At 55.5% G+C, this 25,951-nt stretch overlaps 1 protein-coding gene and 1 non-coding gene across 5 annotated transcripts in view; one reads left to right on the forward strand and one right to left on the reverse strand.

The window, feature by feature from the left end:
* Window positions 1-5,655: 5,655 nt before the first annotated feature.
* On the forward strand, window positions 5,656-5,728 carry TRNAW-CCA. Its single transcript has one exon. It is a non-coding gene; the product is annotated as a tRNA-Trp (tRNA).
* A 3,459-nt stretch (window positions 5,729-9,187) lies between these two features.
* Window positions 9,188-25,951, reverse strand: part of DIS3L2 (DIS3 like 3'-5' exoribonuclease 2) — a 354,056-nt gene continuing 337,292 nt past the window's right edge. For all 4 annotated transcript variants that reach the window (XM_043445967.1, XM_043445970.1, XM_043445968.1 and 1 more), the window contains exons 15-21: window positions 16,307-16,490; window positions 15,506-15,592; window positions 12,592-12,739; window positions 12,132-12,262; window positions 11,858-11,962; window positions 10,277-10,378; window positions 9,188-9,706 (exon numbers count right to left, since the gene is read on the reverse strand). In XM_043445967.1, coding sequence (XP_043301902.1) covers window positions 9,554-9,706; window positions 10,277-10,378; window positions 11,858-11,962; window positions 12,132-12,262; window positions 12,592-12,739; window positions 15,506-15,592; window positions 16,307-16,490 — 910 coding nt within the window. In that variant the 3' untranslated portion in view covers window positions 9,188-9,553. The remainder of the gene's footprint in view (window positions 9,707-10,276; window positions 10,379-11,857; window positions 11,963-12,131; window positions 12,263-12,591; window positions 12,740-15,505; window positions 15,593-16,306; window positions 16,491-25,951) is intronic.

Genomic DNA, 25,951 nt, shown 5'->3' on the forward strand with positions numbered 1-25,951 from the left:
CACTTACAATGAGTCTCCTGTTTACATTTCCAGAGACAGGAGATTAGGTGGGCTCCAGGTTAGGCATTTACTATCAGCCTCCTGTTTGCACTTTGAAACAGAAATAACAACAGAAACAGAGTAAATAGTCAGGCTTTGTCTCCTGAGGGCACTGTAAGATAACAGTCATGGCAGGAATGGAGAGGGGCTAAACCCTTGAGTAAAAGATCCATATATTTTCCATCCTGGGGGCAAGGGAGACATTGCACATGTGCATAAAATGCTTCTTGGGGGTCAAAAAGGAGGGGGCACCACCCCAGAATATGTGATGCCAAAGCCCCCCATAGGCTTCTGGGCTGGAATCCATTTTGGAAAAATCTTGCACACACATATTGGGGAGGGTCCTAGGGCAGGGCAGGTGTGGGAAAAGAAAACCAGATAATTGGCCAAAGGTAAACAAAGACCCAGAAGAACTGCCCTCTATAAATGACTTAACCACTTCTTTACTGCAGTCTTCCTCCCTAGGGGGATGCCTGTACCTTTCTCCCCAGGTGTGCGTCTCTGCCTTGCCTCTGTCTTAACTAAGCAATTTCTCTGAGTGTTCTCCCCACTTTTTCTGTGTCTCTAATAATAAATTTTATACCTGTTTTTACAGTGTCTACATCCTTGAGAAATGCAGTTTTCAATGAGGGTATGTTCTCATTCGCGTAGTTGTGTCTGACTCTTTGACGCTCCACGGGCTGTAGACTGCCAGGCTCCTTGGTCCATCAGATTTTCCAGGCAAGAATACTGGAGTGGGTTGCCATTTCCTCCTCCAGGCAATCTTCCAAACCCAGGGATCAAACCTACACAAGGAGGGTACGAGCCAGGGGAATTTTGTTTCTAGCCTGTAGCTCCTGGTGGGTTAGTGGCTAGGATTCCTGGTTTTCATCCAGGTTCAAGAGAACTAACATCTCACTCCAAGCCCCCACTCACTGCTGGCTCTTTGAGACTGTTAAGATGCACACCTCAGGAATAATTCCAATGAGCCATACATAGAAAAGCAACTAAAATGATTAGCTTGAGATATCTGTTCTTCCTGATGAACAGTAATCTTCTACCAAGATGTATGCTTGCCATTTTTTCATAGGTAAAAATTTCTCACATATATATTGACTCCTCCCCCAGCTCCTCAGAGCAGTTCCTCAGGACAATCTGAGAGGCTGTTTCCCAGGCTATAGTCCTCAATAATGTCCTTGAATCAAACTAAAACTCATAACTCCTATGTTATTTTTTTCCTTTAAGTTGACAAGTTAAAACTAAACCATAACTGCAGATACAACTATGATGAGAAAATGATTTTCAAAAAATTCAGGGTTCCCTTTGGTGGGAAAGGAAGGGATAGGTTGTTTAGGGGAAAGGGTATGGGGTGTGGTTGGCAGGTTTGACTATTTTATCTATTTCTTGGTTTGGTTGGTGGTTATTTCAGTGTTCAATTCTATTATTATGCTTTAAGCTATACCATTATGTTTTATGCACTATTCTGAACATTTCATATATCAAAGAAATGGAGGAAGGACCTTGAAATTTGACTAAGATTAGGTATATCTGTTCCTGCGGTGTTTCTCATTTTCACTTCAACCAGAATTTTCTGAAATGTGGGATACACATATTTCTACAGTGTGGTATTCTAGATTATTTTGGGTGGAATGGAGTGTGTTTTACCTGGCATCCAGACAAGACACAGAAGACCACTGAACTCAAAAATGAGAACATCACTATCTCTTCTATTCTCTTCCAACCCCTCTGATGTCAAGGAGAGAATCTCAGTTAATCCTATAATGGCCAAATGCATCTAATGTTGCCATATTCCTTTAAACAAGGATAAAGCCTGCTTTAGACACAGAGGCCTGGCAGGCACAGGATCTAAACAGAGTTTGATATTGCTTTTCTGTCTGTTTGAAATATACAGTTGCCTTTCTTATGGCTAGAGATGGTCATCTTCCATTTCTCATAGTTACAGATTTTCTCTTCTAAACATTCAAGGAAAAACTGAGCTCATCTAAAGAAAAATACTAAGTTTACCAAGTGATCCAGCAATCCCATTCCTGGGCGTATATCTGGAGAAGATTCTAATTTGAAAAGATATATGCATCCCAATGTTTATAGCAACATAAGCAATGTAAATGCCCATCAGCAGATGAAAGGATAAAGAAAACGTGGTATATATGTACAGTGTAATACTACTCAGCCATAAAAAGAATCAAAAAATGCCATGTGCAGCAACATGGATGGACCTGGAGATTATCATAATCAGTTAAAGTAAGTCAGATAGAGAAGAAAATATCAAATGATATCACTTATAAGTGGAAACTAAAAAAAAAGCTACAAATGAACTTATTTAAGAGAAACAGATTACAGGCATAGAAAGTAAACTTTTGGTTACCAAAGGGGAAAGTGAGGGGGAGGGATAAATTAGGAGTTTAGGATTAATATATACACACTGCTACATATAAAATAGATAAACAACAAGGGTTTACTGTATAGCACAGGGAATTATAGGGAATTATATATAATATATATATATAAAATGGAATGGCTTTTATACCTGAAACACAGCACTGACTCTTTATGACTCCATGGACTATAGCCCACCAGGCTCCTCTGTCCATGAAATTCTCCGGGCAGGAATACTGGAGTGGGTAGCCATTCCCTTCTCCAGGGATCTTTCCAATCCAGGGATCACCAGGTCTCCTGCATTGCAGGGAGATTCTTTACCATCTGAAACACCAGGGAAGCCCAAGTCAACAATATTTCAATTAAAAAACTGAATTTAATTAAAAATTAAATTAGGAATAGTACAAGCAGCTTGTGGCCATGGCAAACACTCATTAAGGTGATAAGTGAGGAATTCCCTAGTGGTCCAGTGGTTAGGACTTGGCCCTTTCACTGCCAGGGCTCAGGTTTGATTCCTGGTTGGGGAACAAAGATCCCACAAGCTATGTAGTGTGGCCCCCCCAAAAGTGACATATGAACACCTTTAGCTTTGAGAAACATTGATTTGAAAGAAATCAGTAGATTTGGGGCCTGAGCTCATTCAACATCCACCGATTATTACAGATATTCTTTGTCACTTAACCTCTTCAAGTCTTAATGCCTTCATCTGCAAAATGGGAAAAAATAACAGTACCTGTGTCACAGGGCTGTTAGCACAGGCCTGGTGCAGAGGCAGTTCTGGAGGTGGGGAAGGGGTGAAACCCTAACCTGAAGGCAGGACTTGATGTTCTGAAGGCACTTTTGCAAGGTGAGGTCTGAAAGCCAAGTGTGTGCGTGCTCAGTCGCATCTGACTCTGAGACCCCACAGACTGTAGCCTGCCAGGCTCCTCTATCCGTGGATTTCCCAGGCAAGAATACTGAAGTGGGTTGCTATTCCCTTCTCCGGGGGATCTTCCGGACCCAGGGATCGAACCTGTCTCTCCTGCATCTCCTGCATTGGCAGGCGGGATTCTTTACCACTGTGCCACCTGGGAAGCCCATAGAAAGCCACACACAAGTGACCAAATGTTAAATGAAGCAGCTCATTTCCAGAAAAGAAATGTTTTACAATTCCTAATCAAGGTCTGTATAGACAGTTTCCCTCTGGCTCATTCCTCCTTACCAGGGAGAAATATCTAGGCATTTCTCTTCCACAGAGGAACTTGGCTCAGGTGCCTGGGGTGGGGAGAGGAAAGGGGACCACCCCACCACCAAGGCAGGAGACAGCCCAGGAGAGCTCCACTCCCCAACTCCTAGGGAGGATTCTTTTTTTTTAATTTTGGCTGTGCTGGGTGTTAGATGTGGCATGTGGGATCTTTAGCTGCCACATGCAAATTCTTAGTTGCAGTACATGGGATCTAGTTCCCTGACCAGGGATTGAATCCAGGCCCCCTGCATTGGGAGCACGGAGTCAGCCTCTGGACCACCAGGGAAGTCCCTGGGGAGGACTCTCGATGACCGTGGAGCCCCACCTCAGTACTGAGCTCGGGCTCAGCCTGCCACAGGCTGGGGTGCAGCTGAGGCCTGGGCAGGAGGGAGGCTCGGCCAGGCAGTTGGCAGAGGCAGGCTCCCCTCTGGGGGTGGAGGTGTCCTGGGGGTGGCAGTGTGGTAGGAGCTGTAGTGGGAGGCACCTTCCTCCTTCCATTCAATCTGCTTCCACACCCACCCGCCCCCCTCCATTTAACCCTGAAGTCCATGACTCTGACCTACCAACTCCTCCAGCCAGGGCCCCCCAAGGCACGGCTCTTCTGTGGAGCTGCCACCCCTGGGCCGGCAGCCTCACCTGAGGGACCGCCCTGGCCTGGGCTCAGACAAAGGACAAACAAGGCTCCTAGGGGCTCCACTGAGGCAACCAGGACTCGTCACCACCCAGACTGTTACCTGAATCTTTAAATGAAAGACCTTAGGCGGCATTTTAGCTAAGTGGCAATACCAGGTCTCCTGTCAGCAAGAATTTTATCTTGGTTACTGGAATAACAGACTGTTTAATACACCCCTTGCTGAGTGTACAAAGAAGCCTTTTAAATCCATCATAGGTCCATTCCTGCTAAGGGAAAAGAAACCCAAAAAAGGAAAAAAAAAATGAGTTTTAGCTTTAATTTTTATCCAAGTTATACATTAATGTAGTTTGACGTATCACAAAACTCCACAAGGTTTGTTACAATAAAACAAAGCAGCAGGTTCCTGTCTCCCTCACTGCCTTTTCCCATCTCCAAGGCAACCATTTCCCCCTCTGTTAGGTTTTAATTTTGATATTTACCACTGTTTCTAAATTATATATTTTCCATCTTTCAATTTTAAAATTTATTTATTTATTTTTGGCTGTGCCAGGTCTTTGTTGTTGCCAGCTTTTTCTCTAGTTGTGACAAGCAGGGGCAACTCTCTAGTTGACATGCATGGGTTTCTCATTGCAGTGGCTTCTCTTGTCGTGGAGGACAGGCTCTGGGGGAGTGGGCTTCAGCAGTTTCGGCTTCCGTCCTCTATAGCACAGGCTCGGTGGTTCGCGTGCAAGGGCTTAGTTGTTCCGTGGCTCGTGGGATCTTCCTGGACCAGGGATCAAACTGGCGTCTCCTACATTGGCAGGCTGACTCTTTACTACCAAGCCACCAGGGAATCCCCATTTTTCAATTTGAAACTACATTTATTTATATTCTGCGGTTGATGGCTGTGTCACGAACCAAAATAGCCTTAAGGAAAAACAACAGTTAATTCGACCACAAACCTGCGACTTGGGTGGGATTTGAAGGAAGTAGCTTGGGTTTACTCTGGGACCTGTTAGCCAGGGTGGCTGGACTGGACATGGGGTCAGAACAGGCAGCGTCCTTGAAACTGAGGCCCCCTAAAACCAAGTTCCTCAGCCATGTTTACGATCGACTTCCCCACCCCAGTCCTTTATTCCTTTTCTCGTCCTGCCCCATTCCCCTCAGGATTGAAGAGGATCCAAGGAAACGGGGAACTGAAACAGCAGAGCTGGACCCTGTGAAGTCTTTCTGGGTACAAAAGCCCCACGTGTCCCCCATTTCTTGTTTGTAGAAGGGAAGTCTCCTAGGCCTTCCTTGAGTTCCAAAGAACAGACTCAAGCAGTTACTAACTAGACAGGCGAGGGAATGTGGAAACAGAGGAAAGCAGTCAAGCAAGGATAGTAAGAAGCACTTAGGGACTTCCCTGGTGGTCCAGTGGTTAAGACACTGCACTCCAAATGCAGAGGGCTGGAGTTCGATCCCTAGTCAGGGAAGTAGATCCCGCATGCCTCAACTAATTTTCCCTCATGCCACAACTAAGACTTGGTGCAGCCAAATAAATAAAATTTAAAAAAAAGAAAAGTAAGAAGAGGTTAAACAACAGAGTCACAGAACACCTAGTTCCTCCTCAAGGTTATACCTAACAACCTGACACAAATCTCTTGAGTTGTTCTGCAGGAATGAAGCCTGCCCTCTACCCGCCCCTGCCCAGGTGGAGGATGCTGACCACATGCTGACTGCAAGCAGTCAGGCCCCAGACTGGCTGGAACCAGTAGGTTGATGACTGAGATTCCCAAAACAGCACCTGGACCACCAGCCCATCAGAAGAAGGTCCATGAACAGATCACGCACCTCAGACCCTCACCCCTGATGTGGCCTTTGAAACTCTCCCCTGAAAGCCATTATGGAGTTTGGGTTTTTTGAGTATGAGTTGCCCTTCCTCCTTGCTTGGCACCTGCAAAAAACTTCGCTTTCCCACAAACAACGTCAGTAGATTGGCTTTGCTGCTCACTGGTATAAAGAAAGTTGAGCACTGAAGAATTAACACTTTTGAACTGTGGCGTTGGAGAAGACTCTTGAGTCCCTTGGACTGCAAGGAGATCCAACCAGTCCATCCTAAAGGAAATCAGTCCTGAATATCCATTGGAAGGACTGATGCTGAAGCTGAAGTTCCAATACTTTGGCCACCTGATGTGAAAAACTGACTCATTTGAAAAGATGCTGGGGAAGATTCAAAGCAGGAGAAGGGGTTGGCAGTGGATGAGATGGTTGAATGGCATCACCAACTTGATGGACATGAGTTTGAGTAAGCTCCGGGGGTTGGTGATGGACAGGGAGGCATGGCGTGCTACAGTCCATGGGGTCGGAGAGTCAGACAGGACTGAGTGATTGAACTGAACTAACTGAACTGGGGGAGGGCAGCCAAGTTCCCTTTGGTAGCATCCCGAGGCTTTAAGGAGATTCCTATCTTGATTGCAAAGAAAAAAACCTAATGTGAAGCAGCTTTAGGGTAAGGGAATTGATGGGAAGGCTCCTGGTGGTGGGTGAACCACCAGAAAGCAGATAAGCTCACCACATGGTGGTCTTCTGGGTCTCCTGGGGGCAGAAACCCAGTGCCTCCATGGCTCTAGGTCTCCCTTCTCTGAGCCACTTCCCTTCCTCCTGGTGTCCACTGCTTCCATCACAGTGACTTTTCGGAAACCCAGGCTTCTGTACCTTGGAGCCTACCTTCCTGGGGAGAGACTGACCCCTACACCCAATTCTAGTTAGTAGAGACCCCCAGAATGGGCCAAGTGCCCACCCCATTGGAGTCCCATCAGAGATGTCATGGTACAGAATGGTGGCTCCTAGGAACCTGAGAAGGTGGGAGGAATGGGCTAGAAGCTGGGGAGCAGGTCCCACAAAGAGATGAGTCCACTGGGGAGACAGCCCCAGAGGCCCTCTTCACTGACCAAGCCTACTCTGGCCTTAGGGGGTGTCTACAAGAGGCCAAGGGCAGCTCCTGGACATCTCAGCCACATGTGCCCCCTCCTCAGCACTGGTTTTCCTCTCCTGCTGTCCACACTGCACTCACCACCTGCCACTCTAGAAACCCGACTTCCCCTCCCAACCTCACGCTCCCCGAGGACATGGGCACAGGGAGGCTCTCATGGTTGTCAACAAACGAGTGAAGGACAAAGGTCACATCATGTCACGGCCCCAGTGAGACCTTCCCCTGGCTCTGACGGCCTTTAGCAGAGTCAAGTTCTTGGGCTGGTATAGCTGGCCCATGGGGACCTACCTGTTCCTACCTCACCAGCGTCTCCTTGCCCATCCTCTGACCCTGGTGACCTCTGCCCTTCACGGCTCATGTCAGAAAGCTTGGAGTCTCAGCTTCTTCACCCACACAGGCCAGGGGCCAGCGCTTTTTTTTTCTGAGCGTCACCCCTTCTCGGCTGGAAACACACACCTCAGCCTCTGAACCTCACTAGAACCTTGTCCTGCAGTGACATCCTTTGCATCTACACATCCCTGCCTGCAGTGACTTGAGGTGGGTCCCTGAGGAGACACCAAGGTGCTCTGGGGCAGCTGAAGAATGACAGGCTTCCTTTTTAACACTTTTTGTTTTTTTTTTTTTTGGCTGTCTTGGGTCTTCATTGCTGCGAGGGCTCTCTCTGGTTGCTGGGAGCAGGGCTACTCTGTGTTGGGAGCACCGTCCCCAGAGTGCATGGACTTCAGGAGTACGTGGGCTTGGGAGTTGTGGCTGGCGGGCCTAGCTGCTCTGTGGCATGTGGGATCTTCCTGGACCAGGAATCCAACCCGTGTCTCCTATGTGGGCATGTGGATTCCTATCCACTGTACCACCAGGGAAGTCTCTTTGACAAGCTTTGTGTCTCATCACCCCCTTTATCCACAGCCCCCTAACCCTAAGTGAGGGGCCACAATGGCTCTCTCATTGGACCGGTGGATGTGTGTCCCGCCAGCGCCCGGCACTCGGATGGTGTCCACGACACCTGCCGTCTGAGCAGATGTGGATGAAGGACGCCGCTGCAGTCAGGCTGGAAGAGCACTAGGCCATTTGCTCTGGGCCCTCAGGCTGGGGGTGTGGGGCGACCAGGTGCCGAACGCTGGGCCTGGCTGGAGACCTGCCGCCTTTCTGGGTGTGGCTCCCCTTCTGTAAATGGGAAGAGGTGCTGGGGATGCCACAGGTCCCTCGGCTCTGGGCCCATCGGGGCGAGGCCAGCCTCTGCCTCCCCGGCAAGTCCAGGCAGCAAACACCTTCCCTGCTGACCAAGCTGGCTAAGCTTCACCAGGGTCCGGGGCTCTGGGGCCGTGAGGAAGGGTGTCTGGCCTGGGGCCATGCTGCCCTGGGTCCACCCAGCACGCTGACCCATCTCTGCCCTGAGGGTGTCCCTCTGAGGAGGCTCTCCTCTGCCCTCGGGTCCCAGGCTCTGTGGGTGGCCCTCGGGGACAGCTGGAGGAGAGGGGGCTGATCCCCACCCCCACCCCGGCAGGGGTGTGGGGGTGTGGGGGGCAGGTGGAGATGTCTCACCCTCGGGCTCTCAGTCAGGCTGCCCAGGCTGCAGAAACCCCTTCACCTATCACCAAACCACCAGACCTCACCTATTTCCCTTCCAGAGCTCCAGCCTTGGGAGTGGGGGTGTCACAGGACCCAGGCCCCCCTCTTGAGGCTATGGGGGGCCAGCAGGCCAAGAGGAAGTGGGGGTGGGGATGGTCATAGTCACCTGCACAGGGTGATGGGTGCGCTTGCCGTCTGGCATTCTAATTCCATTTCTAGTCAGCCAGACTGAGGCCCTGGCCTCCATCTGTCACGTGGCCAGCTCCATGAATCTTCTTGGACCTGACGGGAGATTCCTGAGGGTGGCCGCCCCAGCTGAGCCATGAGGGGTGGAGCCGGCTCAGGCTCCACATCCTGGGTCTAAGGGGCACCCAGCCGCCCCACACACCAGACAGCACTTCACACTTGATTTTATTCCACGACACTGATTTGCTGAAAACCCCTGGTTTCCTGGGCAGGGTTGGGCAGTGGGTAACGGGGCAGCAGGGGGGCTGGCCTCCGGGAGGACCAGGTCTAGCTCTGGGTGGCTGAGCACCGGCCAGGCCTCAGCCTTCCGTCCGGCCAGCCCCACCTTCTCCCCCCTCCAGCTTAAAAACTGCGCTGCAGAAATAAAACAGGATGAAAAAAATAAAAACAAAACCCTGAGTTGTTAAAAACCAAATTAAAAAAAAAAATCCCCGTTGGTGTCAAAAGGTCCTATTCCTAAAATCCAGTGGGGGCAGAGCGGCGGGGGGAGAGGGGTGTGGCCAGGCAGGCGGCTTCAGTCTTGCTCCTCCTTGTGGTCACCACACCCCAGCTGGTCCTGCGGGTCCAGGAGGCCCTCGGTGCCCGGTCGCTTCAGGATGGCGCTGTACTTGAGGGCGGTGGCCTCTGCCTGCAGCACCACCTCCACCAGGCTGAAGACGGTGATGACCTGAGGGGGAGGAGGGCCCAGCCAGGGGCACAGAAGGGGCTTCAGGCAAAGCCCAGCTCTGCCAGTTCACCCAGCTAGGCCCCGGGGACCCTGGCTCTGCCTGTCTCGGCCTCCGCGGGCCTGTCCGTAAGCTGTTCAAGGACCGAGGAGGCCGTGGGGTCCTGGTGAGAAGGGAAGGAGCCCGGGTCTGCTTTGTGCGATGCCTGGTGGAGGCCGCTCAGCGCCAGGAAGAAAACTTCACCATCTGGGTCTGGCCTGCGAGGCCCACTGTAGGTGAAATCTGTCCTCCTGCGTAGGAGGTCTACACAGTGTTCATCAGCGTCTCAAATGGACCCCAAAGCTGAGGACCCCCTGCTTTAGAGGGGCAGATGGAGGCCCGGCCTCTCCCCAGAGTGGCGATCCCGGGAGGCCGGGCCCAAAGGGTGGGGAGGGGGGAGTTGGGTGCAGGGCAGGGGGCCCCAGGACGGGAGCCCTGGGAGGACACCCCACAAGGCAGAAGGGGGCTCGCTGAAGAGCTGGGCAGACGGGGATGCGGAGCGGCTCTGGGAAGGCAGCCCCACCCCGCCTCACCTGCTGCACCGGCTCCTGTTCCAAGTCCTCGGGCTCCCAGACGAGCGTGAGCTCCGGCTTCTTGCCCACCTTCTGGAAATGGTGGGACCGCAGGGGCAGCATCTGTGCGGGGAGGGGGTGTGTGGTGCACACACCTGCGCCTCAGGACCCAGGCTCCAGGCGCCGCCTCTTAACCTCTGACCCTGCAAGGTCCCCCCTCCCCCAAGACCTTGGAAGCAGTCCCCACCTTGGCCCACCTCTGACTGACCCGTGATGGAGCTCCCTGCCCTGCCGCCTGGCTCTGGGCTGCTTGACCTTTGATGGGGGAGGACCGCCCCAACCCTCGCCTCTTGCCTCTGGCCACTTCGAGGAGGCCGCAGAGACAAGCCACCTTCGCCGAGGGGTGGGGGCGGGGAGGGGCTGGGGGCTCCGTGTGTTACTGGGGCAGGTGGCGGCCTTGTCCGTTTCATCAGGGACTGTCCACGTGGGTGGAGGTGAACTGGGCACCTGGGGCTGGAGGGCCGCCACCCCTCCAGGCCTGGGTCTGTCAGCACAGACAGAGGAGGGGCTGGGCTGTGAGCAGAGACCAGAGACCTGAATCCCACTGTGTCGATGAACTTCACAAGAGTCCAGCATTTTTTCTGGCCACATCATGCAGCTTGTGGGACCTTCGTTCCCTGCCTGGGGATTGAACCCTTGCCTTCGGCAATGAAAGTGCAAAGCTGTAACCACTGGACAGCCAGGGGAATTCCCAACAGGAGCCTAACTTGATTCCTGCTGGACGCCATACTGTCTCCCCTGCTTTAATCCATTTTATTCATACTGTGTTTATTCTACACTCCATGCTGGATTCTGCACTCCCCAAAGTGCTTTGGGTGTTGGGAAATCACAGCTGGGGTCAGGGGTCAGCTAGAACAGGTTCCTCAGGTGGCCTTGGACCAGCACCAACTACCCTCAGAAAGAAACTCAAACAGAGGGCCCCCAGGGCGGGACCAAGACAAAGGCTGGCCTTTTTCTTTTTTTCAGGGGACATAGCTTCCAGCATGGCCTCGGGTCATTCTCTCTGATCTTTCCTTTTCCCATGTTCTTTAAAAAAAAAAATTTCTCCTAAATCTGCCTCCCCTGTTACCTACACTGGTTTGGGACGGACCTGATCTCTGGTTACTTGAGACCTTGGGAAAGAGGCCCAAGGCTGACCTTTGACCGGGACCCCTGGCCCCAGGCAGGACAGCGGGGTGTCTCGGCAGGCCCATTGGCAGGACTCGGTGCCACCACAGGTGAGTGAGGGGTACAGTGTCACCACCACATGTGGACAGGGATGGGGGCTTTTGGCCTAGGCTCGCATCCTGCCTGCTTGTGAATCTAACAAGGGCTGTCCCTCGGCCAAGACCACAGCAGATGCTGGGAAAATGAAGTAGACCCGCAGCGGGAACAGGGACAGGCAGGTAGGTAGGAAGTGTGCTGAGTGGACACAGCTTGGTGCTCCCTCTGCCCGCCCATCCCGACTCCCCTGGGGCCCAGAACATCCCGCCTCCCCCCAGGGTCCAGAGCATCCTGAATCAGCCCAGAGCATCCTGACTCCCCCAGGAGCCCGGCACTCACGTTACAGTACACACGCTTCTGCACCCCGTAACGCAGCACCAGCACGTCGAAGGCTTGGTTCAGGACTCCCATCACCATGGCTTCCGACTCCAGGGGGCCACTCTCCTGCAGGGGCAGGGCTCCAGCCAGGGCTCGGCCAAGGAATGGGGCGTTCCCCCAGGGCCCACCCCAGCTGCTGAAGGGCCGGGACTCCCAGGGGGACTCCTTGTGTAGGCGCCAGGCAGGGTGATGGGGCGCAGGGAGGGAATGGGTGGGGGATGGCTGGTGGCCTCACCCTGACCAGAATGGCGAAGAAGAGGCCGGTGCTGAGCTCCTGCACGCGCTTGGACGCCATGCGGCGGTCATTGCAGTGGTCGGCCTGCTTCTGGAGGGCGTCGGGCTCCACGTCTGGAAGTTCCCGGTAGCCTGGGCAGAGCGCGGTCAGGGGTTCACGGGCGGGCGCCCTGTGTGCGCCAGTGAAGGCGCGGGGAATGGCAGCATGGTGCCCACGGCCCAGGCAGAGTGAGGCCTCCCTGCGCCCAGCTTGGGAGGGCCAAGAAAAGGGTGTGGCCACGGTGAGGGTCCAGGGGCCCCGAGCACGTGCTCACAGGGAGAGATTCTGGGCACAGGCTGCCCTGCGACTCAGGGTGTCCACCCCACCCACCGGGGCCTCCCCAGTGATGGCACTGTGGCCTCTAGCTGCGGGCACCCACTCTGGGCATGGCTGGCACCGCCCCCCGGGGCTGCCCCCTTACCCAGTGCAGCGGACAGGAGGCGGTGAACCAGGACATCCGCGAAGCGGCGGATTGGGGAGGTGAAGTGTGTGTAGAGCGGCACATTGAGGGCGTAGTGGCGGAACTGGGCTGGGTCCTGCAGCACTCCCGAGCAGAAGTACACGGCCATCTGGGGGTTGGGGGTGGGGGGGTACCTCAGAGCTGGGCCGGACCAGGTGGGGGTCTGGTGTACTCTGTGAGCCTGGGAGACTCACCAGGCGGGGTGCTGGGAGCGTGGGCCCACCTGCCAGGTGTGGGCAGCTGTGCAAAGTTGGGGCAGTCTGCAAAGACCAGGGGCTGTTCCATACAGGGCGGGGGGTACCCTTGGGGCTGCCATGGGGCTGAGCGGAGTCATGGGGGCCCTCACTCCTCTCCTGCTGAGGCCCAGGGCGGGGCTTACCCAGACCCCTCTGCTGGGGATTGGAAGTGGAGTCACTGGGGTGGGGGGTGGTAGGGGAAGGACATGTGCTTCTTGCTAGGAACCCTTAAGATGTTGAAAGGCCTCCTCTCTCAGAGTCCTGGGGGAGCAGCTGTGCCAGCCCTCAGGGAGGCAGGGGTGAAGGGCAGGGGGACCACAGGCTGAAGTCAGAGGACTTCAGGGAGGAGCTGGACCCATCCTTGCCCACAGCAGCTCACTGCTGGGTTTTAGTGGCTGTTACTGCCGGGACCTGGGAGGAAGGAACTGTTCTGGTTGCCCCTCCCTAGAACGGGGCTGGGGGTGGCTACTCGGGAAGCCATGGCCATGCCAGGCCAGGGGCTGGAAGTATTCTTAACCAAGTCACACGCCTGATGGCCCCATGTGGCCAGAGTGCAAGGTAGGAGAGAAGGTCCAGGACACCCCCACCCAGAGCAAAACAGGTGCCTGACTTGTCCTCTCTGGCCCTGGCCCTGCCTTGGGTCATGACTGACCAACCTCCGACTGGAGGCCCTGATTCCTGACCTGCTGATGGCCACACCTACACCCTGGCACCCCTGTGCCCCCAAGGCTTGACCTTTCAACAGCCAAGGGAGGCAGCGGTTGGTCAGCCTCCCGGCCCTTCTTGGCCCTGACAACCTATCCTGAGACCAAGACCCCGAGGAGCTGAGGTCAGAGGGCCCTCCTGTAGGGCAGGAATTAGGACTGAGGCCCGAGGGGGACACTGAGTGTCTCTAGGGGCACAGCAAACAGCCCGGCTCCCACGGTGGAGCTGTGCTGAGAGCCCGGGCCACCGTCCCTGGAGATGCCATGGTGCCTGGGAACCAGTGACCAGGTTCTTCGGCCAGGGCCTGAGTCACACCCGTGTGTGTTCACTCATTCCCTCCCTTGCCACTTGCTCACACTCACACCCTCACACCCTCACACACTCCCGTGTGTTGGGCCGAACGCACAGCCAGCTCCGGTTACTCTGTGATTGAAAGCCCTGGAAACCAGGACGCAGCTGGAGCTGACCTGCTCTGCTGCTGGGCTCTGCTTCCCTTCTGGTTCCCCCTGGGCCCTGGTTATGTCGGGGGTGAGTCGACCAGGGAGGTGGGAGCCGCCTCCCCTGGGAGCCACGTTTGGCCTTTGTCCTCAGCAGTGGCCCAGGTCGCCAGACGAGCTGGGTGAGGAGGGCGGAGGGTCCCAGCCCCCTTCCTGGGCAGTGGGGGTGTCTCTGGGTTGCGTGGGACAGACGGGGACCCAGAAATGGGGCAGAGACAGGGGACCAGGCACCCTGGTCTCTCTGGTCCCTCCCTGACATCAGATCCCAGGCAGAGACTGATCTCTAAGGTCACTGCAGGTGAGGCCAGGGTGAGTCTGGTCTTTGTCAGGCTCTGGGTGACTGAGGACGGGACCCCTTCCCTTGGAGCTTCAGGGCTGGGTTCCCCTTGGGGGTAGGTGGCTTCTAGAGGCTGGTGGAGGAAATGGGGTCCCCATCGGCCTCGTTTGTGGTGTCAAGCCCAGTGGCCAGAGATGCACGCCTTCCCTCTCCATTGGTGGGGGGGCGGTGCTTTATGGTGCCTGGTGTGGAGCAGACATTTGTGAGTGGGGGCAGGGCTACGCAGCCAGACCCAAATGGACCTGATGGCCCCATTCCTAGCAGAGCCAGAGGCCTCAGAAGTCAACTGTGAGCCGCTGAGGTTCTTGTGGACAAACTGGATCTGCCCAGTGACGTAGCCTCTGGACAGCACCCCCAGGCTGCACTGGGCCCACCACCGCTTCTGTTCACAATGGCAGCTCTCACTGACCAGACAGGGCACTGGGATCTGGGGGGTGGGGGTCCTTCCCAAAATGCTCGGCCCCCCAGGGCCTCCAAGCTCAGCCTTGGAGGGCTGAAACTGGTGGCCAGAAGCCAGCACACTGTCTACCTCCTCGGTGGCCAGCCTAACTTCCAGCTGCAGACAGAGGCCCACGCCTGATTCCTCCACTCGTGATCATCTGGGACAAAGAGACTTCTCTGCCTGGGGCCCCCAAGCTGTGGTGGGGGCTGAGGACTCGGGGAGACCAATGCGCTTTCCTGCTCCAGGTCCCCATCTGCCCATGAATTGCTGACCAGGCTGCATCTGACCCCGAGCTGGTCTGATCTGTGGGGACCAGGCCCTGAAGTGTTGGGGGGTGGTACCTGGGGTGACTCCCCCCCTGCTGCCAGCAAACAGAGCCCCAGGGGCTGTGCAGCGGGAGAAGCAAGGCTCAAACTGTTCCTCCAACTGAGCCCCAGACAAGCGGCCCTTGAGCAGGACAGGCTGGCAAGTCGGAGCAGGAGGTGGCAAGGAGCCCAGGGCCACCTGTCCTGGATGCTTCCCCGGGGAGCATCCTCCCCACATCTCCCCTCTCCCCACACCTCCCCTCAGGTTCCCTGAGCCTGGAGAGGTCCTGTGTGCTCCCGGGGGGCAGGGAGGGGGGGAAGGCGGGGAGGGTGGAGGACTGGCCCTGCCTTACCTGCATGGGCCGGGAGCACATGTTGGTGAGCACCTCCTTCCGGGCCAGGGAGTACTTGTCATCTCCGAACATTTCGGTCAGACTTTTCTAGAAGAACCACGTGAAATGCAGTCAGGCCTGGGGAGAGAGGCTTGGGGGCCCTGTCACCCACTGATCACCTGAGACTTGGCTCTGGGAGGAAAGACCAGCCGAGGGCCCCAGCCCTGCTCAGGTGGCCATGGGTGGCCTGCAGGGGTTTGGTAGGGGGGACGGCCAGCAGCCCCCAGCCTATGTCCCAGGCTGGGCCTGCCTCGAGGTTCCTGGCTCGAGGGTAGCCCTTCCACGTCTGTCTGGCTGGCTGGCCTGGACAGAATGGCTTCCTGTCTGACCTCGGGCACCCCAGCCCAGAGCGGATGGGGCTGGTCCCCCTGCTGTGGAATCAGGGCCCAAGCCATGGGTTACTGAGTCATGTGATTCTCAGTTCAGGGTGGGGAGTATCTGACACCCCCTACCATGAAAAACAGCCTCTGGTTTTCACTAGTCCTAGTGCCCTGAGAGAGCCTGAGCTCAGCCGATTCCTGCCCACGGGACCCCTGCCCACAGCTAGGCCTGAGGGCACTGCCTCAGTCTCCTGGGCTCCCCGCCAGGCCCTGCGAGATGAAGGCCTTGTCCCCAGGGCTTCCTGTCTCCCTTGTGGGGGAGACTGGGCTGAAGGGCCAAGAGACCCTGGTGGGATGCAGTTAGCTGCTGAAACCAGGCTTCCTGGCCTGCCTCCTGCTTTCCCCAACAGGGCCTCCCAGCCCCCGTGTTCCCGGCACTCACATTGAGGGCTCCTGCAGAGCTGAAGTCCATGGGCATCCCCATCTGGTCACAGAATTCCACCAGGTCATTGAGCATCTTGGTCTGCGGCGGCGGGTGCCGCCGCAGCAGGGCTCGCTCAGGGAAGGCGCGGTGGATCTTGTGGGCCACGGCCATGTTGGCCAAGAGCATGAACTCCTCCACGAGCCTGCAGTGGGGGGTGTGGTGGGAACGTGGTGGGGTCATTCTTTCTCGCTTCTCGGTTGGCTGGCTCTCTTGTATCCTTGTTTTGGCTTAAAGATGCCCTCCTGGCATTTGGTATACTTTTAAAAATTTATTTTTATTTGGAGGATAATTGCTTTACAATAGCAGTGTTGGTTTCCGCTGTACAACGTGAACCAGCTGTGGGTATACATATAACCCCTCCCTCATGAGCCTCCCTCCCCCCCCACCACCTCATCCCTCTAGGTCATCATGGAGCATGCATCCCAGCTTATTTCCTGCAAGCTGCTTTCTCCCTCATCCCTCTGCTCATGCCCCTCACTGCACTAATCAGTCTGTACTCCTCTCTGCTGGTGGGTCACCTCGTGCGCTGCATCTCCCACCAGACGGGGGTCTGGGGAGGGTGCCTGTCTTATTCCCAGCTGCAGCCCCAGTGCTTGGGACCTCACCTGACCCAGAGAAGGTGTTTAGTAAAGATCTCTGCTGAATGACGAAGCTTCCCAGAACACTGGGGGCATCTCCTGTGCCTGAGCAGGCCAGAAGAACCCAGGGGGCTCTGCAGGGCCATGCAGAGGCAGGTGTGTGGACCCAAGGTTCCCTGTTCCCAGGAGCGCTTGGCTCCTTTTCCTCCCTGGAAAGATGAGGGTTTCTGAGGATGAACAGGACAGTCACAGATGACAGGAAATTCAGGCATTTGGGGACAAGACAAACGTAGTGTGTGTGCACGTGTGTGCCAAGTTGCTTCAGTCGTGTCTGACTCTTTGCGACGCTATGGACTGTAGCCCATCAGCCTCTTCTGTTCATGGGATTCTCCAGGCAAGAATACTGGAATGGGTTGCCATGCCCTTCTCCAGTGGATCTTCCCAACCCAGGGATCGAACCTGTATCTCTTATGTCTCCTGCATTGGCAGGCAGGTTCTTTACCACTAGTGCCATCTGGGAAGCCCAAACGTACTGTATGGGTCCAAGTGGCTCAGATGGTAAAGCATCTGCCCGCAATGTGGGAGACCTGGGTTCAATCCCTGGGTCAGGAAGATACCCTGGAGAAGGAAATGGCAACCCACTCCAGTATTCTTACCTGGAAAATTTCATGGACAGAGGAGGAGCCTGGTGGGCTACAGTTCATGGGGTTGCAAAGAGTCAGACACGACTGAGCGGACTTCACTTTCAGGACTGTAGTCCTGTAGGGGTGTTCAAACCACTGAGTTGCTCTTCCAGGAGTTAACCTGGTTTTGCTTCACCTGAGTGTAATTAGGATCAACAAGTATGAATGGATCTGGCTCCAAACAGGAAAGCTGAAAGCAGACCAAGAGTCCCAGGGAGGAGCAGGGACTGATGAGACCAATGGGCAGAGGGGAAGGCCGGATCACAGCACAGAGGTCAGCAGCCCCCCTGCCTCCTGATCTGGGGCAGGAGGCCCACGGGCTGCTTTCCCGCCCAGGGTGCCTGCGGAGGACAGGTGGATCACGTACATGTCCAAGAGCTGAAGCCTTCAGGAAGGGACTCTGGTGTGAGCTGGGGCCCTGCGTGGGGAGAACCTGCCGGCCTCCCCACTCGGCCCCCTGCAGGGGAGACTCTCAGGTCCTTGCCCAGCCTAGGGGAGATCCTCCCCAGTGCAGCCCACACTGGGCTGCATGTCAAGCCCATGCTGCTCCCACGGGGGCGGGAGAGGTCAGGGAGGAGCCCCAGGAGGCTGGGCGGCAGTTGTGGGATACGCGTCCTGTTCCTGGAGGTGCAGGCAGTGCCTGGGGTGAGCCCCGTCCCCTCCCTAAGCTCTTAAGTCATAGCCAGTGAGGGGGGACGAGATCATGAGCAGGCAGAGCCCTGCCTTCCTGATGGGCCTCCCTGCTGAGGACTGGCTCTGGTCTAACAAGCTGCCCCCCACAGCATGTCTACCCCCCAACAAAGCCCTCTCTCTGAGAAAGGATGGTGGGATGCCCCAGGCCAGACACCATCAGCGCCAGGCCTGGACCTTGGGAGGAGGCCCACCCATGCCTACACTTCCAGCTCCTCCTCTCTGGGTACCCTGCTGGGCCGTCCCCAGCCCACTGCCCACGTGGGACAGAGGTTGGGCAAAGGCCACGGGTCTGGTCTCAGAGGCCCTTCTCTTCCATCTAGGAGGCCTGTGTGTGGAACAAGGAGCTTCTTCTTTCCCCACTGGGTTGCAGCAATAGTCTTTCAAGCCGCCATCCAACCTCCCACCCCATCGTCTGTCCTGAGCACATCATCTCCTGCTGAAAACCCTTGAGTTCACATGCGGGAACCTGACCACCACATCTCGAGAGGTGAGGCCTGCATCTTGGCTCTAGCACATCCGTGCTGTAGAACCCCGGACAAGGCACTGACCATGTCTGATCCATTTACTTCAGGGATAATAACAGCACTTGTTTCACAGAATGGTTGTGAAACAACAGGAGGAAAATGTACCTGGTGTGACATCAGCATCAAAGACATGGGAGGTGCTGGGAATTCCCTGGAGGTGCTGTGGTCCTGCTTCCACTGACGAGGGAGGGCCTGGCTCAAGCACTGGTCATTGGGGAACTAAGATCCCACAGTTGGTGCAGCAAGGCCAAGCCAAAGAAACCAAAAAAACATGAGAGGTGCTTCCCTCTTTCTACCTTCCATGCTAAATGGCCAGCCTGGGGTCTCCTTGTGGGGTCCTATGATTTCCATCCCTGCCATCTGATGCCCCCTTTGACCTCTCTACGCTTCTATGAAGACCATCTCCATCACTCCTGGGCACTTACTGCATGACTAGCCACTTTGAAGAGGGTCAGCCTGTCTAGGGGGCTTCCCTTGTGGTTCAGCTGGTAAAGAATCTGCCTGCAATGTGGGAGACCTGGGTTCGATCCCTGGGTTGGGAAGATCCTCTGGAAAAGGGAACGGCAACCCACTCCAGTATTCTGGCCTGGAGAATTCCATGGACTGTATAGCCCGTGGGGGCGCAAAGAGTCGGACACGACTGAGCCTGTCTAGGGCCACCTATGTCAGTCTAGCACCATTTGACGCCTCACACTGGTTTTCATATTTAGATCTGGTCACCTGAAGAGGAGTCTCAAGTCCTGCTAGATATGTCTTGTCTGCTTTCTGGTGGCTGAGATGGTAAAGAATCTGCCCACAGTGCAGGAGACCCGGGTTTGATCCCTGGGTCTGGAAGATACCCTGGAGAAGGGCATGGCAACCCACTCCAGTATTTTTGCCTAGAGAATCCCATGGACAGAGGAGCCTGGCGGCTACAGTCCATGGGGTAGCAGACTTGGACACCACTGAGTCATTAATACTTTTCTCCCCACACTGCTGTTGGTCAGACCCTGCGGAGCATTATCACCTAAATGTTTCAGACACAGTTCATTCATCCATTCGTTGCCCGCTCAGCACACACGATTGTGTGCCAGACGGATCCAGACGTCTCCCCCCATGCAGTCCGAGTGTCGCTGTGGCTGGGGGGTGGTAGGGCGGGCACTCGGCCTGCTCCTCGGAGCCCCGTGTCTCCAGCCTGCACTTTGGGGCTGACCTGGGCTGCATTTCATGGCGCGGCCAGCAGGGGACAGCATGGCCCCGTGACAGGGCTGTGTGAGCTCAGCCCAGGGCAGGGCACGCGGCAGGGCAGGGCAGGGAGCTCCAGCGTGAGCCCCCACCCACACGGCCTCAGGTCAAAGGAACTGAATGTGCGGGGACCCCCCTAATCAGGAGCTGTGCTCGTGCCCCTATTTCCTGCAGGGCCCCTCCCCGCTCCCCACCTTAAGGAGGAGACCCCCAAGGGCAAGGGACAGGAGGGTGGGCTTGAAGCCCAGAGCCCCAGCAGCGACAACAGCCCTCAGCCCCTGCTTCTCCGGTCACCTCACTACTTGTCCTCCCTGGGCCCCGGTACCGTCCCACACGTCAGCTGGGCTGGTGAGAGAAAGACAAGTGCTGCTGTTTACCTTGAGAAGAGAGTCTAGGGACGCCTTGGTCACGGGGGCTGACCTTGGATGAGGCCCTTGGTGCCTCGGGGGGCTCCCACCCCTGGGTGTCTCCGTGCCTCCCTCAGGACGGTGGACGGGGGTTCAGGGGCAGCCTGTGGGACTCTCTCCAACACAGTTCAGAGAGGCAGAGCATTCCTCCCAGGAAAACATCAGTGTCCCACATAGTCCCCTAGTGTCCAGGACAGCTTCAGGGGCCACTTCCCCAAAACCTGTCCTTATCCCTGCAGGTTGGAGGGAGGGGAGAGAGGAAATGCAAGCGTGTAGACGTGAGAAAGTAGGGCGGGGGCCTGGAGCCCGAGCCGGTAGAGCCCTGGGGGGGCTGAAGGGTGCAGCACAGATGGTGGGGGTCCCCTGTGCAGTCGGGGAACAGGAGGCTGAGGGAAAGGTCAGCAGTCAGATTCTAGTGAGTTCAGATTCACAGTCAGCAACAGGGCTGGGCACCCAGAAGGGGAGGGGGCTGGCCAGTCCTGGGGGCTCTCATCTGGGCCAGCAAAGAGGCCCCTCTCTCAGGGCTCCCCGGCCCCTCGCGGGTCAGTTCCTGGACAGGCCTGCAGGGGGCGCCCAGCATCTTCCTCCCGCAGGGCCCAGGACATGGCAGGAGCCGATGAGAACCCAGGAACTTCTGGGCAGGAGAGAGCCTTGCTTATAAACTGCAGCCCTGCAAACCGAGGCCCAGGGGTCTCTGGGCTCCAGTCAGTGTGTGTTTCCTTTCCAAGGCCAGCTCTGGGCTGAGGGCTTTGCTCGGGCAGGAACGGGCTGGTTAGAAGAAGCTCCCACCGCTGACCTGTCACCCTTGACCCTGATCTCCTCCTGTCTTTGAGGGGTAGAGCTGCAGGCCCAGGCCCGAAGCCAGAGCTCAGATGGGGCTCCAAGCTGCCCTGGGTGGTTAGGACGTCCTCTGAGAGCAAACCGCACACACAGGGGTCTGATATCCAAGTGGGGATGGAGCCGGGCATGCTCCCTGGTCGGGGTCCCTGTCCTGATGGTAACCCCACCCTTGCCCCAGCCTGACACAGGTGTGAGATCACTCCCCTCTGCAGGGGAGGCAGTGTGTGTGTGTGTGTGTGTGTGTGTGTGTGTGTGTGTGTGTGTGTGTTGGATGTCAGCTTCTGCCTGACAACTGCCCTAAATAGGGCTCAGGAAAGGCCACCTGCCGGGAGCACCTTCCAGACAGCAGGCCACATAGTCAGAGCTGGGCATCAGGCCTGGCATCGGCTGAGCATCTATCTGGAGCCCGTTGCCACCACAGCCCCCATCACCTGGAGGGCCGGGGCGGGCTCTGCTGTGACAAACACATGGAGGGCTCACTGGGGTCATGCCAGGATACAAGCTCAGCAGCACTCAGTCCGCAGCACCCCACCCACCTGTGCTCTGGGTCTCTGGGTGCCGGAGGGGAAGGCTTCTCATCCCAGGGAGGAGGGAGCAAGCCTAGAGGTGTCACAATCACCTGCTACAGCAGATGGCAGGTAAAGACCACAAGCAACCTACACACAGGACACACCCTCCTCACGCAGCAAAGACGCCTTGTCTAGTATAATGTTTGCCGAAGTATGTTAATGTTAAAGAAAAGGTATAAACATGTATGAAATACTAAGGTCTAATTTTACGTGAATTTTTTTTTTTTTTAAATAGGATATCCTGCATGTGGACAGCCCAAGGCAACAGGAGAAGGGGAAAAGTTAGTGGTATCAGCTCAGGAGCTTGTCCCAGCTCTGCCACTCACAAGCAGTGTGATTTCAGAAACATTTCTTAACCTCTCTGAATCTCAATTTACTTACCTGAAAAAATGGGCATGTAATAACCTGGTCTTAAATATTACATTATCATCATGCATATTACAGCAGTGACTAGCCTGGGTGCCCCAAACCTAGGATGCAGGCTGAACAGAGCAAGATCCTAGAGGCTTCCCACCCTGATGCCAGAGCCTCAGTCCACAGCCTTCATCTCTTAGCAACTGGCTCCCTACTTCTGGCCACTCCCAGCTGCTTCTGTCTTCACATCCAGAGAGACGCTTTCCTTCTTGAAGGCAAATCTGGTCATGCCCCTCTCTCACATGAAGCCCTTCAGTGGTGACCACTGTCCTGGGACAGTTCCACCTTTTGGTAAAATGAGGTTTCCCCTTGTCTGGTGCCAGCATGACCTCCCCCTCTCATCGTCCCCCACCCCTCACACTCCAGCTCATTCTTGGGCCTCTTTCTTGCTTCTGTCCCTTTGCACTGCTGTTCCCTGAGCCTGGAATCCGAGACCTTTCTCCTCGAATCTCTTTTTCTCGGATGTCCCTTCCTCTGGGGAGGCAGCATGAGATGCCCACCTGGCTGCTGCATGCTTCTCGGATGCCCAGACCTGTCCCATCACAGCACTCAGCCCGCACGGTCATCACCCCTTTGATCACAGGCTGTGTCTCCCCTCTCTACCCCATGCCGCCTACCCTGAGCCCAGTGTGAGTCCTAGCACAGTGCATGCTCAATAAACCTATGCATGATGGATTCCCAGGAAGGGGCACAGTCAGGAGTCAAGAGGGCCATGCCCCTGCCACAATGCCCCCTTTCTTCATGGGTACACAGTCCTCACACATATATTTCTGATCCCCTAACTCAGCATTTAAAAACTAAGATCACAGCACCCAGTCCCATCACTTCATGGCAAAGAGAAAGGGAAAAAGTAAAACAGTGACAGATTTTATTTTCCTGGGCTCCAAAATCACTACCATGGATGGTGACTGCAGCCATGAAATTAAAGGACGCTTGCTCCTTAGAAGGAAAGCTATGACAAACCTAGATAGCATATTAAAAAGTAGAGATAGCACTTTGCTGACAAAGATTTGTATATTCAAAGCTATGGCTTTTCCAGTGGTCATGTATGGATGTAAGAGTTGGACCATAAAGAAAGCTGAGCACTGAAGAATTGATGTTTTTGAACTGTGGTGCTAGAAAAGACTCTTGAGAGTCTCTTGGACTGCAAGAAGATCAAACCAGTTAATCCTAAAGGAAAAAAACCATGAATATTTAAAGGAATGACTGACACTGAAGCTGAAGCCCCAATACTTTGGCCACCTGATGCGAAGAGCCAACTCACTGAAAGACCCTGATGCTGGGAAACAGTGCAGGCAAAAGGAAAAGAGGATGAGATGGTTAGACAGCATTACTGACTCAACAGACATGAATTTGAGCAAACTCCAGGAGATAGTGGAGGACAGAGGAGCCTGGTGAGCTATAGTCCATGGGTTGCAAAAAGTCACACATTACTTAGTGACTGAACAACAACAAAGAAAAGAGCTCTACTGACATCATTCCCCTACAGCCCTCCCCTGCTGTTTCCCCACCCCTCAAGTATATAGAGCACCAGTCTCCACTTAAGAGGAAGCTAAGCTTGTCATTTCAACCAACCAGAGTAAGGTGTCTCCCATATACAGCCATTCATTTGTTCACTGCCTCACCCTCCAAAACTTCTTTGGATTGCTGCCATGGAGGGAGAAAGGGAAGAGATATCCGTTAAGCACCTGTGACAGTGGACAGACCACAGGCCTAGCAAATCCTCCTGCAGCCTGGGAGGTGCTCTCACCCCTTTCTGATGCGTGGCGAAGCTTAAGGTACAAAAACAAGAGGTGATCAGGCCTAGGTCCCACAGCTCTGTAACCAGCAGCTGGGATTCACTGCCTGTCTGTGTGACCTGGAGGCCCTGCTGCATCCGCTGTGTCCCAGGCACTGCTCAGGAAGCCTCAGCCTTCCCTCTAGGAGCCCCCAACCTCGCGAGGGTGGGGGTGGGATACGCTCACAAATCTAAGATCAATCTCAAGCAATGGCCAAGAGGTGGGAAACACTTTACATGAAAAGGATGAAAGAGTCAAGCTACGGAGGAGAGCAAAGAAAGCATCAGGCATGTCTGGAAAATGAGGGATCGAGGGAGGAGGGCTAAGAGGTGAGGGTGGGGCCTGGGGAGCCGGACTCCAGGATGGGGGCGCAGGGGGGAGCTGGGGGAGACACTGGGTGAGGACGGTCAGGGAGGAGCACATGTGGCCCTGGGGCGCAGGGAGCCGAGGCCCAGGGCAGTCAGGAGGAAGCGGAGGGGCTGAGGCTTGCAGGCAGCAGCAGAGACAGAGGAGGAGAGGGCAGGCCCGCATTCACAGCTGCACGCAGGTGAGGCTGGTCATGGGCGCAGAGGGTGGAGGGGGCGGGGGCGCAGAGCGGGGCGAGGAGGTCCGAGGGGCCTGAGAACAGGGAGCAAGGTGCAGGTGGGCAGGTGTCCGCCGTGCAGACCTTATGCTGGGGAGGAAGAGGCGAGAGAGAGACAGAGAGCCCTGGACTTGGCAAGGAGCAGCCTGCGGCCATGGCCGTGAGGCTGGGGACGTAGGCTCAGAAAACCAAAGACCGAAGGGCGAGGGAGGTCACATGCGGACTCCTCTCAGCACATGTGTGGGTGAGACAGGCAAGAGTTAGTTTGCAGAGATGTTGTGAAGGGCTTGTGTAATATTTTCCAATTGTTGTTTTAAGTTTCCAAAAGATGGGAGGACTCGGGCGGAGACCCTGTGTGAGGAGCACTGGATAACCTTGGAGCTTTGCCCGAGGCGCTGTCCCTAAAATTGTCGTTTCAAGGCCACTGGGCACAGGAGAGAAAAGTAGGGTCCATACCCATCCGGGTCATCAGAGAGTAAAGTGACAGTCACTCAGACGTGTCCGACTCTTTGTGACCCCATGGACTGCAGCCCACCAGGCTCCTCTGTCTATGGGCTTCTCACCAGGCAAGAATACTGGAGTGGGCTGCCCCCTGAAAAGGGACAAGGGACAGGGCACCCTCCATGGGCTGACCCGGGGTGGGGGTTGCTGGCCTCTGCACCGTGGCGAAGGCAGCTGTGGTCCAGACTGAGGTCAGAGTGGGGCTGGCCACACTGGGCGGGCTACTCTGCACTCCCACAGAACTCCCAGAGATGTCGGCTGAGGCTGGCACTGGCAGCGGGGTCTCAGTCTGGGCACCGTGCCGACCTGAAGGCAGGGCCCTGGCCCCCGCACTCCTCTGCACCCACCCGAGGAACCGTGCCTGGCTAGAGTGGCTGCGCCTCCTAGGATGTTCCGTTTCCAGATACATTTTCACCAGGCTAACTAGGTGAGGAACTCAGCCCACCCCTTTCCTACCCAGAACACTTAGAAAGCGGCTTTGGAAATGACTGGGGAGCCGGGCAGCCAGGGCACAGTGGCGTGGCCGCTGCCCAAACCTGAAAATGCATCCATTTTCAAAGCTCGAGACCAACTCAGGGTGACGAGCACAGCCTCTTCTTCGCTTCTGCCCTGAGCCACCAGGGCCCCTGTCGCAGACACTGCGGGAGCCTCATGCAGATGGAAATCGGGCCGCTTACAGAGAACTGTTTCAATTAGCTCTTGGTGAAAACTGCTAACTTGGAAATTGGATAAGAATTGCTCCCAGCCAGTTTTCAATTCGTTTCTTCTGAAGACTATACATTTTCTCCACTTGGGCACATCCTCTCTGC

This window comes from Cervus canadensis, chromosome 24, assembly GCF_019320065.1.
Source record: "Cervus canadensis isolate Bull #8, Minnesota chromosome 24, ASM1932006v1, whole genome shotgun sequence".
Lineage (NCBI taxonomy): Eukaryota > Metazoa > Chordata > Mammalia > Artiodactyla > Cervidae > Cervus > Cervus canadensis.